This window comes from Symphalangus syndactylus, chromosome 17 (assembly GCF_028878055.3).
Source record: "Symphalangus syndactylus isolate Jambi chromosome 17, NHGRI_mSymSyn1-v2.1_pri, whole genome shotgun sequence".
NCBI lineage: Eukaryota > Metazoa > Chordata > Mammalia > Primates > Hylobatidae > Symphalangus > Symphalangus syndactylus.
In genome coordinates, this window is record NC_072439.2 from 85,108,607 (window position 1) to 85,122,492 (window position 13,886).

Below are 13,886 nucleotides of genomic sequence, written 5' to 3' on the forward strand. Positions count from 1 at the left end.
TGAGGTCCCTACAGAGGAAGGACACATCTACTTGCTGAAAGATAACAGATAGGGATCAAAATCAGACTATGAGCAAAAGGAGGCCAATCCAAGGTGATATAATTTAATGCAAATGCAAGCACACCTCCCACCATGCTACTTAAATATCATTGTGTCTGTTTTTGCCATTGTCTTTCTAATATATGAATAAATAATTTGGCTAGGTGCAGTTGCTCAAGCCTGTAATCCCAACACTTTGGGAGGCTGAGGTGGGCAGATCACTTGAGGTCAGGAGTTTGAGACCAGCCTGGCCAACATGGTGAAACCCTGTTTCTACTAAAAATACAAAAATTAGCCAAGCGTGGTGGCGCACACCTGCAATCCCAGCTACTTGGGAGGCTGAGGCAGGATAATCTCTTGAACCCAGGAGGCAGAGGTTGCAGTCAGCTGAGATCGCGCCACTGCACTCCAGCCTGGGCAACAGAGTGAGACACTGTTTCAAAAATAATAATAATACTGAAATAATACTGAAATAATAAATACTGTCTTAAATTGAATTGCCCCCAAAGCAAATCCTCAAACAAGGATTTAAGTACAGGTAGTTTGTTGGGGAAGTGATTCCAGGAAGCACGAATGAGGGAGCGGGGAGGAAGACAACAATGAATAGACTGGCAATGTCTCAATGAGGGGGTTACTGCTGTAGGCAAAGGGGGCTGAGAGCCTCTGGGATACTGTGTGGAACACACCTCAGAATTGCCCCACTGAGGATCTGGAAGCTGAGATGTTTATCTACCAAATCCTCTAACTCAATGGTTGCAGGTTACTCCCAGGGCATTAACTTTCCAGCACTCTCCACCTGCCCCTCTTCAGTGACCAGAGAAGTCAGTAAGGTAGAGAGACTTAGGAAGTCTTTGACATGCTTAGAATTGTTTGCAGGTGACCTGCAGATGGCAGAGGAGATAGGGATGTGACAAAAGCACCTGTTACAAAGACCTTCCCAAAATTTGGCATAAAATAATTGCCTTTTCCCCAGGACTTTGATATGAAATTGTTGAACAGACAATTTAAATGACTTTTATAATAAAAGCACAAAAATAAATATTTACAGCTATTCGTGTCAAGGACGCCTTTACGGAGCTCCACTTGTCTCTTCGTCTGTCGATAACAACAATGAATCCAATGCTGGCAGCCTCCACACTGCAAAGAAGGGTGGTCAGTGTCAGAGATTACGTGAGACCCACACGCTCCATGTGGCTCCCACAGCAGAATACACCCTGAAGCCTCCACAGCACTCCAGGCTCACTGTGTAAACACCCTGCACAGCACAACCAACTTCCTCTCTCAGTCTAAGCCTGGGAATCTTAATAAAATAGATACTTTGTCTCTCAGACCCACTCGAGGACTCCCTTTCTGGCTGGCAAATGCATGAAACACCAAAGGAACAAAGGAACACATGTGTTCAAGCCCAAAGGAATATGCACGTGTCAGGTGAGCATCACATATTCCCAGTGTAGGTGGAGGACCTTGAGGTTGAGCTCTGCCATCCTTCCACTCCCAAAGCAAACATTCACAGAGCTGTCAGTACAGTAACACGCTCAGCTATGAGGCTCTAGAGCAATCTGAGAGGGAGTAATGAGAGAGGTGTTCCGAATTAACACATGTCAGTGGGAAAAGCAACCCCTCGCAGTGCCTGGCTATAAATAGCCCAGTAGACCATATGCTTGAGAAGACATCGTTGTCACTAAGACCAAAAGGAAGCTGTTTGGTCCCCTCTCAAGTCCTCACGAAATTCTCACAGAATCCTTCCAAAGTAGAATTCTAAAGGTGAAAACATTTTTCTTCTCTCCTTTGGGAAGAAGCGTGGTACAGAGGAAAGAGCAAGGGCTTTGGATGCCACTTACTAGCAGTGACACACAGAGGAGTTCACCTAACTCTTCTAAAATTCGGTGCTCTTCTCTGTAAAATGAGAATCATATTACCAGTAATGAGATGGTTAAAAGCACAGATTCTGGGACCAACTTGACTAGATTTGAATTCTGAATTCTATTTATATATTGTGTGTGCTTTTGGGGGGTTGAGGGGTAGTTACTTAACCCCTGTAGTTTCTTGGACTCTTTGTTTGTAAATCAGAAATAATAAAATAGTATCTGTCTATTCAGTTGATGTGAGGATTAAATGTGTGTGTGCGTGTGTGTGTATACATATATGTACAAACATGTAAAATGCTCAGAACAATGCCTGGCACTTGGTAATACTGTATAAGTACTATTATTCTTTCTTTTCTCCACTTCTATTATGTCTTATGTGCTTGTCACAGAGACCAAAAGAGATATAGTACATGATAAGTAGTTGGCCTATAGTAAGCCTTCAATAACTCTCTAATATTGGGTAAAAGGTGGGCTTTACCCTACAAAAGTGTGTGTATGTGAATGAGGCAGAAGGTCTAAGCAAAACCTGTAAGAAAACATAAGTAGCTAATCTCAGTTAAGCATCACTGGGTTAATCGATTCTCACAGCCCCATACTGACCCAGGTTATCTTGTCGCAAATTCATTTTAGAAATGAAAGTGAAATAAGGACATTTCCAGACAACTAGAGGGGAGAGAATTTATTGTCATTAGACATATACTTGAAGAAATATAGATTCAGCTGATGTTTAGGAAGACTTTCACTCCTACCAAAAACAAACAAAACACTGGTGAAGTTAAAAGCTCATATTTTTCCTTAAATATGAGAGAATTCTGAAGACAAAGAAATATAAATGAACAAATTCCAGAGAGACTTAAGACCTTCCACAGAGAGCAAATACTAGAGGAGACCTTTACATAAAGTGGTGGTTGCCTATTCTGAGAATAGGCAGGCAAATGAATGAATCTGAAGGGAAATAACCCAACATGATAACTTGATTTTTTTTTTTTTTTTTTGAGACGGAGTCTCACTTTGTCACCCAGGCTGGAGTGTAGTGGCATTCTCTTGGCTTACTGCAACCTCCGCCTCCAGGGTTCAAGTGATTCTCCTGCCTCAGCCTCCTGAGTAGCTGGAATTACAGGTGCCTGCCACCATACCCGGCTAATTTTTGTATTTTTAGTAGAGACAGGTTTCATCATGTTGGTTAGGCTGGTCTCAATCTCCTGACCTCAGGCAATCCACCCACCTCAATCCCCAAAGTGCAGGGATTACAGGTGTGAGCCACCACGCCCGGCCCAACATAGTAACTTGAGTCTGCAAGAAGAAAGAAAGGGTTATGTAAACGTTAAATATGTGAATAAGTATTATCAACTATGTTTTTTATTTCTCTGAGGACTACTGACTAATCAAAGTAAAAATAACACAGTATTATTATAAAATAAATATGTCACAACAATAGCATGAAGAATGGAATGCAGTAAGTAAAATTACTTTTACTTACTATTAGCCAGGTGCAGTGGCTCACACCTATAATCCCAGCACCTTAGGAGGCCAAGGCAGGAGGATTGCTTGGGCTCAGGAGTTCAAGGCCAGCCTGAGCAACAGCAAGACACTGTCTCTACTAAAATTTAAAAAAATTAGCCAGGCATGGTGGTGTGTGCCCGTAGTCTCAGCTCCTCAGTAGTCTGTTCTGGGAGGATTGCTTGAGCACAAGAGATAGACTGGGCTCAAAACAAAAACAAAACCACCCCCTCCCCCAAAAAAGTACTATTGAAACTAGTATTGGGTGAAATTAAACTATACTATTTATATTGTATATAAAGTGGTATGAAATTAATCCCAGGTAGATTGTGCTAATTCAAAAACACATGCTGTGACATTAGGAAATAACTGCTAAAAACTCAATAAAGGAGATAAACAGAATACTGAAAATATTTGAATAATTCAAAAGAAGGCAGGAAAGGAGAAATAAAGGAACAAGTCACAGATTGGCAGATTGGAAATGGCCTATAACATTCCATTTAAAAGGCAAATAGCCACGGCAAAAACATACCAAAATGTAAAGACCATCGACACTATGAAGAAACTGCATCAACTAATGTGCAAAATAACCAGTTAGCATCAGAATGACAGGATCAAATTCACACATAACAATATTAGCCTTAAGTGTAAATGGGCTAAATGCCCCAATTAAAAGACACAGACTGGCAAATTGGATAAAGAGTCAAGACCCACTGGTGTGCTGTATTCAGGAGACCCATCTCACGTGCAAAGACACACACAGGCTCAAAATAAAGGGATGGAGGAATATTTACCACGCAAATGGAAAGAAAAAAAAAGGCAGGGGTTGCAATCCTAGTCTCTGATAAAACAGACTTTAAACCAACAAAGATCAAAAAAGACAAAGAAGGGTATTACATAATGGTAAAGGGATCAATGCAACAAGAAGAGCTAAGTATCCTAAATATATATGCACCCAATACAGGTGCACCCAGATTCATAAAGCAAGTTCTTAGACACCTACAAAGAGACTTAGACTCCCACACAATAATACTGGGAGACTTTAACACCCCACTGTCAATATTAGATGGATTCAGAAAATTAACAAGGATATTCAGGACTTGAACTCAGCTCTGGACCAAGCAGACCTAACAGACATCTACAGAACTCTCCACCCCAAATTAACAGAATATGCATTCTTCTCAGCACCACATAGCACTTATTCTAAAATTGACCACATAATTGGAAGTAAAACACTCCTTAGCAAATGCAAAAGAATAGAAATCATAACAAACAGTCTCTCACACCACAGTGCAATCAAATTAGAACTCAGGATTAAGAAACTCACTCAAAACTGCACAACTACATGGAATCTGAACAACCTGCTCCTGAATGACTACTGGGTAAATAACGAAATTAAGGCAGACATAAATAAGTTATTTGAAACCACTGAGAACAAAGATACAATGTACCAGAATCCCCGGGACACAGCTAAAGCAGTGTTTAGAGGGAAATTTGTAGCACTAAATGCCCACATGAGAAAGCAGGAAAGATCTAAAATCAACACCCTAACATCATAATTAAAAGAACTAGAGAAGCAAGAGCAAACAAATTCAAAAGTTAGCAGAAGACAAGAAATAACTAAGATCAGAGCAGAACTGAAGGAGATAGAGACCTGAAGAACCCTTCAAAAAATCAATGGATCCAGGAGTTGGTTTTGTGAAAAGATTAATAAAATAGACAGACTGCTAGCCAGACTAATAAAGAAGAAAAGAGAGAAGAATCAAATAGACACAATAAAAAGTGATAAAGGGGATATCACCACTGATCCCACAGAAATACAAAATACCATCAGAGGATACTATAAACACCTCTATGCAAATAAACTAGAAAATCTAGAAGAAATGGATAAATTCCTGCACGCAAACACCCTCCCAAGACTAAACCAGGAAGAAGTCAAATCCCTGAATAGACTAATAACAAGCTCCGAGATTGAGGCAGTAATTAATAGCCTACCAACCAAAAAAAGTCCAGGACCAGATGGATACACAGCCAAATTCTACCAGAGGTACAAAGAGGAGCTAGTATCATTCCTTCTGAAACTATTCCAAACAATAGAAAAAGAGGGACTCCTCCCTAGCTCATTTTATGAGGCCAGCATCATCCTGATACCAAAATCTGGCAGAGACACAACAAAAAAAGAAAATTTCAGGACAATATCCCTAATGAACATTGATGCGAAAATCCTCAATAAAATACTGGCAAACTGAATCCAGCAGCACATCAAAAAGCTTATCCACTATGATCAAGTTGGCTTCATCCCTGGGATGCATTCAACATATGCAAATCAATAAATGTAATCCATCACATAAACAGAACCAAAGACAAAACCACATGATTATCTCAATAGATGCAGAAAAGGCCTTCGATAAAATTCAACACCCTTCATGCTAAAAACACTCAATAAACTAGGTATTGATGGAACATATCTCAGAATAATAAGAGCTATTTATGACAAATCCACAGCCAATATCATACTGAATGGGCAAAGCTGGAAGCATTCCCTTTGAAAACCGGCACAAGACAAGGATGCCCTCTCTCACCACTCCTATTCGACATAGTATTGGAAGTTCTGGCCAGGGCAATGAGGCAAGAGAAAGAAGTAAAGTGTATTCAAATAGGAAGAGAGGACATTAAATTGTCTCTGTTTGCAGATGACATCATTGTATACTTAGAAAACTCCATAGTCTCAGCCCAAAAACTCCTTAAGCTGATAAGCAACTTCAGCAAAGTCTCAGGATACAAAATCAATGTGCAAAAATCATAAGCATTTCTATTCACCAATAACAGACAGAGAGCCAAACCATGAGTGAACTCCCATTCACAATTGCTACAAAGAGAATAAAGTACCTAGAAATACAACTTACAAGAGATGTGAAGGACCTCTTCAAGGAGAACTACAAATCACTGCTCAAGGAAATAAGAGAGGACACAAACAAATGGAAAAACATTCCATGCTCATGGATAGGAAGAATCAATATCATGAAAATGGCCATATTGCCCAAAGTAATTTATAGATTCAATGCTATTCCCATCAAGCTGCCATTGACTTTCTTCACAGAATTAGAAAAAACTACTTTAAATTTCATATGGAACCAAAAAAGAGCCCATATAGCTAAGACAATCCTAGCCAAAACAAAGCTGGAAGGCATCATGCTACCTGACTTCAAACTACATTACAAGGCTACAGTAACCAAAACAGCATGGTACTAGTACCAAAACAGATACATAGACAAATGGAGCAGAACAGAGGCCTCAGAAATAATGCCACACATCTACAACCATCTGATCTTTGACAAACCTGACAAAAACAAAGCAATGGGGAAAGGATTCCCTATTTAAAAATGTTGTTGGGAAAACTAGCTAGCCATATGCAGAAAACTGAAACTGGACCCCTTCCTTACACCTTATAGAAAAATTAACTCAAGATGGATTAAAGGCTTAAACATAAGACCTAAAACCATAAAAACCCTAGAAGAAAACCTAGGCAATACCATTCAGGACATAGGCGTGGCAAAGACTTCATGACTAAAATACCAAAAGCAATTGCAACAAAAGCCAAAATTGACAAATGGGATCTAATTAAACTAAACAGCTTTGGCACAGCAAAGAAACTATCATCAGAGTGAACAGGCAACCCACAGAATGGGAGAACATTTTTGCAATCTATCCATCTGACAAAGGGCTAATATCCAGAATCTACAAGGAACTTAAACAAATTTACAAGAAAAAAACAACCTCATCAAAAAGTGGGTGAAGGATATGAACAGACACTTCTCAAAAGAAGACATTTATGTGGCCAACAAACATATGAAAAAAAGCTCATCATCACTGGTCATTAGAGAAATGCAAACCAAAACCACAATAAGATACCATCTCACACAAGTTAGAATGGCGATCATTAAAAAGTCAGGAAACAACAGATGCTAGAGAGGATGTAGAGAAATAGGAATGCTTTTACACTGTTGGTAGGAGTGTAAATTTGTTCAACCATTGTGGAAGACAGCGTGGCAACTCCTCAAGAATCTAGATCCAGAAATACCATTTGACCCAGCAATCTCATTACCGGGTATATACCCAAAGGATTATAAATCATTCTTCTATAAAGACACATGCACAAGTATGTTTATTGCAGCACTGTTTACAATAGTAAAGACTTGGAACCAACCCAAATGCCCATCAATGATGGAGTGGATAAAGAAAATGTGGTACATATATACCATAGAATACTATGCAGCCATAAAAAAGAATGAGTTCATGTTCTTTGCAGGGATATGGATGAAGCTGGAAACCATCATTCTTAGCAAACTAACACAGGAACAGAAAACCAAACACCACATGTTGTCACTCATAAATGGGAGTTGAACAATGAGAACACATGGACACAGGGAGGGGACCATCACACACTGGGACCTGTCTGCAGATGGGGGGCGAGGGGAGAGAGAGAATTAGGACAAATGCCTAGTGTAGATGATGGGTTGATGGGTGCAGCAAACCACCATGAAACATGTACACCTATGGAAAAAAACCTGCTCGTTATGTACATGTATCCCAATACTTAAAGTATAATAATAAATAAATAAAATTTTAAAAAGGCAAATAGAGACAGAGCAAATACACTGCTTACAAAAGATACACTTTTGTGTATGAGGAGAGAGTTAGATTGAAAGAAAAGGGTAGTAAAACAAACACCATGCTATCACTAGTCATAAGAAAGCCAATGTGGCTATGTGAATATTTTTCAAAGTAGTATTTATGACAAGGAGTATTGGCAGAGATAAATTATTCATAAATATAAAAGGGCCGATTTATCAGGAAGACATAAGAATCCTAAGTGTCTAAGCGTGCAATAACATTGTCCCAAGGACACTAAGCAAAAATGGATAGAACTAAAAGAAAAACAGATAAATCCACAAAGTTTGAGATTCTAGTATTCCTCTCTCGGTAATTGATAGAACAAGCAGCCAAAAATTAGTAAGAACATAGACGTGACTCGGAAGAACGCAACATCTAGCAATGCAGAAGATATTCTTTTCAAATGCTCATGGAATATTTAACAAGATAGACCATTGTCTGGGTCATAAAGCAGTATCAACAAATTTTAAATGATTCTAATCATAGAGGGTGCAGTTCTGATCACCATGGAATTAAACTGGAACTCTAGTATTCTTCTCTTTTCTATTTCATTTATCTTTGGCTCTTTTTATTTTCCTTTACAATTTCCTTCCTTTTCTTTTTTTTCTTTCTTTTTTTTTTTTTTATTATACTTTAGGGTTTTAGGGTACATCTGCACAATGTGCAGGTTTGTTACATATGTATCCATGTGCCATGTTGATTTCCTGCACCCATTAACTCGTCATTTAGCATTAGATGTATCTCCTAATGCTGTCCCTCCCCCCTCCCCCCACCCCACAACGGTCTTTCTTTGGGTTTGTTATTCTCTTTTCAGACTTCTTAAGGCAGAAGATTAGAGCACTGACTTTAAGCCTTTCTTCTTCTCCAATGTAAGTATTTCAAGTTGCAATTTCTTCCTGAGCACTACTTTTATCTATATCGCATGAATGTTGATATATTGTTTTTGTTATTGCTTGGTAAAAATGTTTTCTCACTTCCTTCGTGATTTTTTCTTTGATTCATAGGTTATATACAGGTGGTTGCTTAGCTTCCGAATGTCACTGGGCACTGATCATAGGGGACATAGAATGAGCAAAACAGTTCTGCTGCCTAGCAAAAACGTGTGAACGTCAAACACAACAACAATCGTTCTAGATAGTCATAGCTGCTATTTACTGAGTTCCTATCATTTGTCAGACTTATTTGTTTTTTGTCTCACTTAACCTAACGAAACAGATGTTATCTCCTTTGAACAGCGGAAGAAACCAAGGCTGATAGAACAGAATAAGTTGCCTGATGCCACACTAGCAAGCCTGGCTTTCAGACTCAGCTCTCTGATACTGACGCTTTTCACCCTATTCCATTGCTCCCCTTCCACTGTTTTCTCACAGCAAACCTGCTTGTACCTTGTGGCAGCTTGATTTTGTATATTTTGCTGCTCCTTTTTTTTTTCTTTTCTACTTAAACCATGTAATCATTGAAGGAAGTTCTAAGGGAGCCACCAGGACTCTTAAACAAGGTGAAGCTGGGAAAGGCTCAGCAAATATTAGATCATTCATAAACACAGGCTATTGTTTCACCTATGAAATAAGCAGCTGCTGGCATATATGGTCTCCCCAGCCAAACTGAGGGCAAGTGTTCCTCAGAACAAGACTCCTCTTCGCTCCACACAGACTAAGATCCAACCAGAGCATCTGGGTAAATGGAGGGTGGGATCTGCTGGAAAAATACCTGTGAACAAAAAGGGCTGTGTCTCCTGACATAATTGTGTATAGGCCACAGTTCAGAAAGAGACAAGGAATCATGACAATGATTTAAATCATCCTCCCATAAGGTATACATGCTAGACAACACTCAGTAATGACTGCTGGGGTGGGATTTTTTTTTTTTCACCCTCTCTTATTCAACAAAGGTATGAAAACTTCAACTAAACCAAATGCACAGGAAATGGGGTTTCTGGCCAATGTATTTCTTAAGGTTTTTACCCCTCTTGGTTTTCACCCCTCTTGTTCTTTTTAACACTAAAGCCCTATGATGTGTCAGACACCTGCACAAATACTCTTTGATATGATCCTCATACTCGCTCTATGAGGTTGGTGATAACATTTTCATTTTATAGACAAGGAAACTAATACTCAAGAATGTTTCGAAAAATAACTTGTGAAAGTCACATCCTATATGCAGAGTTAAGAGTCATTAGAGGCCGGGCGTGGTGACTCACGCCTGTAATCCCAGCACTTTGGGAGGCCGAGGCGGGCAGATAACGAGGTCAGGAGATCGAGACCATCCTGGCTAACACGGTGAAACCCTGTCTCTACTAAAAATACAAAAAATTAGCTGGGCGTGGTGGTGGGCGCCTGTAGTCCCAGCTACTCGGGAGGCTGAGGCAGGAGAATGGCGTGAACCCAGGAGACGGAGCTTACAGTGAGCCCAGATAGCGCCACTGCACTCCAGCTTGGGCACGAAGTGAGACTCTGTCACCAAAAAAAAAAAAAAGTCATTAGAAGTCTTCAGACTCCAAGACCAATGCTCATGCCACAAAATTCATTATGTCTTGTTACAGAAAATATTGTAACACTATACTCCTTCATTTTCCAATCTTAGTAACTCCTCTGTCACAAATATAGTTGAACTTTTGATGCATCACACCTGATATTCTGAAAATCACTAAATATAAATATGTAAGCATAAGAGATTGAGGTAATATGTTCTGACCCCAAAATAGCAAAGAAGCATTGTGGTGGGTGTGGTTTTTATTTTCTTATACACACACACACACACACACACACACACACACACACACATATATATGTATACTCATCAGAACCCCAGGGCTCAAGCAATCCTCCCATCTCAATCCTCCCATCTCAGCCTCCCAACTAGTTGGGACTACAGGTCATACCACTGTGCCAGTCTAGCTCTGATGTTAATATATTTTCCTATGATTTGCCTTTTTTGGTAGGCAAGGTAAAGAAAACATTTTGGTCAATTGAAATTTTATTGCATTGCCATCAGAACTGAGTCAAATGTAGGGTGAAAAACCGTCCTGTTTGTCTAGCACTGAGAAGTTCCTGGGACACATTATTTTCAGTGCTAAAAACAACAGTCTCAGGAAAATCAGGACAATTGATAACGCTGATTCAAATACCTAATTCCAAGCACGAATATGATTGTCATAGATATACTGCACATAGGGCTTCTTACTGGAAGAAATCAAACTACTCTTCAGGACTGTCTATGTTTGCTGCTGGTTACACTATGAACTTAAGCAAATTTAGGAATTCCCTTTTGAATGGCAGTGCCCAGAGTTTTTCTTGGTATAGGAGATAAGATGATTAGCCTATGTCTTTTTAAATTTATTATTCTAATTCAGAAATAAAGTATCCATAATGCTTTCTAGTCTTGTGGCATTCTTTTAGCACCTTCATCTGCAACACGGTGGTGGCTAACAGAAGCTCATCTCAAACCCTCCTTCCAATTTTAACATTCTATGATTCACTGATTCTATGTAGTGACTTCAAGTCCCTAGGGACCATGGATATGCTTCTACAAATTCAGTTGAATTGGGTTGATCATTTTTATAGGGTTTGGAAGATAAGATGAGATACAACCAAATTAAGAATGGAAGACATACGGGATGATTTTGTCGATCTCTCAAGTACCTCAGCATCTTCATCATACTTTCTCTCTCATCTCACCTCATCTTATCTTTTGCTATTTTCTTCAGTGCCTCATCCTGAGTGGAAAGTCACTCTCCATGTTTTATGTAGGAGAACTACCATCTTCACTTAGAATGGACTAAAGGTGAAGCCGGGCATGGTGGCTCATACTTGTAATCCCAGCACTTTGGGAGGCTGAGGTGGGCAGATCATCTGAGGTCAGGAGTTAAAAGACCAGCCTGGCCAACATGGCAAAACCCCATCGCTACTAAAAATACAAAAATTAGCCAGGCATGGTGGTGCGTGCCTGTAATCCCAGGTCCTCGGGCGGCTGAAGCAGGAGAATTGCTTGAATCCCAGAGGCAGAGTTTGCAGTGAGCTGAGATTGTGCCACTGCACTCTGGCCTGGGTGATAGGGAGAGATTTCGTCTCAAAAAAAAAAAAAGAATGGACTAAAGGCTGTGACTCTAGCGTTTTCCTTGATACAATGGCAAGTCCCTGCCCAAGCCAATGGAGAGAAGCCGATGTGCTCCCACTGCACAGGAAAGCCAGCAAAGAACAGCGCTTTGAGGGACATCAATAGCTCTTGAGTAAAAGGAGAGAGAATCTGCAGAGCAACCAATGGCAGGGTATGCCCCTCCTCACTTCTTTTCTGGATCCTGATTTCAACTAATTTATTAGAAAAAAGGATAATTGGAGATATATGAAAAATGACTGAACTATTTGGTTATATTAAAGTATATTTTGTGATATGATTGTATTATCATTATGTTTCAAAAAGAACCTCTGTCTTGTAGAAATGCATGTTGAAATATTTACAGGCAAAATGATATGTTATCTGCTTCAAGGTAACGATGAGAAGGAACATGGGTGGAGATACACATGAAACAGATTGTCCATGAGTTGGTAATTGTTGAAGCCGGGTGATAGAAACATAGGTGTTTATTATACTAGTCTGTTGGCTTTTGCAAATGTTTAAATTTTTCTGTAGTTTCCATTTAAAAAATTTAAAGACTAAAAAAAAACTAAAGCCTCTTAAGTGATTCATGAATAAACAATCTAGAGTTATAGAAAACTGAAGCTTTAGGAATCAGCTACACTCATTCATAGAAAAGACCATATTTAGAGGATACTTCCGCTTTATAGGAGGAAGGAACATGGTCAATGACTTAGTTCCGTGCTTTAATAATGAAGGAATCCCCTTCCATATCCCTGCAAGATGCCCACCCAGTTCCACCAGACACATCCAGTAATGGGAATGTATTAGCCCGTTCCCGCACTGCTATAAAAATATATCTGAAGCTGGGTAATTTATTTGTTAAAAAGAGTTTTAATTAGTTCATGGTTCTGTAGGCTGTATGGGAAGCATGGCTGGGGAGGCTTCAGGAAACTTACAATCACAGTGGAAGGCAAAGGGGAGGCGGGCACCTCTTATCATGCCTGGAGCAGGAGGAAGAGAGTGAGGGAGGTGCCGCTACACAATTTTAAACAACCAGATCTTGTGAGGACTCTATCACAAGAACAGCACCAAAGGGGAAATCTGTGCCCATGATCCATTCATCTCCCACCAGGCTCCACCTCCAACACGGGATTACAACTTGACCTGAGATTCGGGCAGGGACACAAATCCAAACCATATCCAGGGCCTCCGTTGCCTCCAAGCCAACGTAATTCTCTACTAGGCTGTCCAGAGAATGAGATAGCCCTTTCCCCATATTCAGTCAAATATTCCTTTCTATAGAGCTTCCACATTTCAAATTCCATCCTCTCACCACACTTTTTTTTTTTAATAGGAAGAGAAGTAGGCATAAACCAAAAATAAAATTCTAAGCTCCCCAGCCAACTGAATGGACCCCTCTTCTTGGCCAAGTGGATTTCAAAGAAACCTAAAAAACTAGTTCAGGCCATAACAAGAAGCGGGGTCAGACATGCCTCATTAGACCCTCTTCCCTTTGGAATTCAGGCTCAACTGTCCAGCATTAACATTAAAAGAGATCTTAAGACTAATACAACAGATTCTTTATAGCAATAAGATGCCAAGTTCCAACCTGACTCTAGTATAGTGTCACATGACAGCAGGCCCTGAAAGAAATAGAATTATTTTTTCTGCAAAATACATTTCTTTGCCATATGTTGAAATGATCCTGCAAGCTGTCTCTTCTGGGGA

The 13,886-nt window shown here is 39.8% G+C and overlaps 1 protein-coding gene across 3 annotated transcripts in view; it reads right to left on the reverse strand.

Annotated features, from left to right (window-relative positions):
• Nucleotides 1-13,886, reverse strand: part of MCF2L2 (MCF.2 cell line derived transforming sequence-like 2) — a 246,513-nt gene that overhangs the window by 159,038 nt on the left and 73,589 nt on the right. For 2 of the 3 annotated variants that reach the window (XM_063621731.1, XM_063621732.1), the window contains exon 4: nt 1,086-1,176. In XM_063621731.1, the coding sequence (XP_063477801.1) occupies nt 1,086-1,176 (91 nt within the window). Of the gene's footprint in view, nt 1-1,085; nt 1,177-3,132; nt 3,201-13,886 lie in introns of all 3 variants that reach the window. The other variant, XM_063621733.1, reaches the window with a different exon arrangement.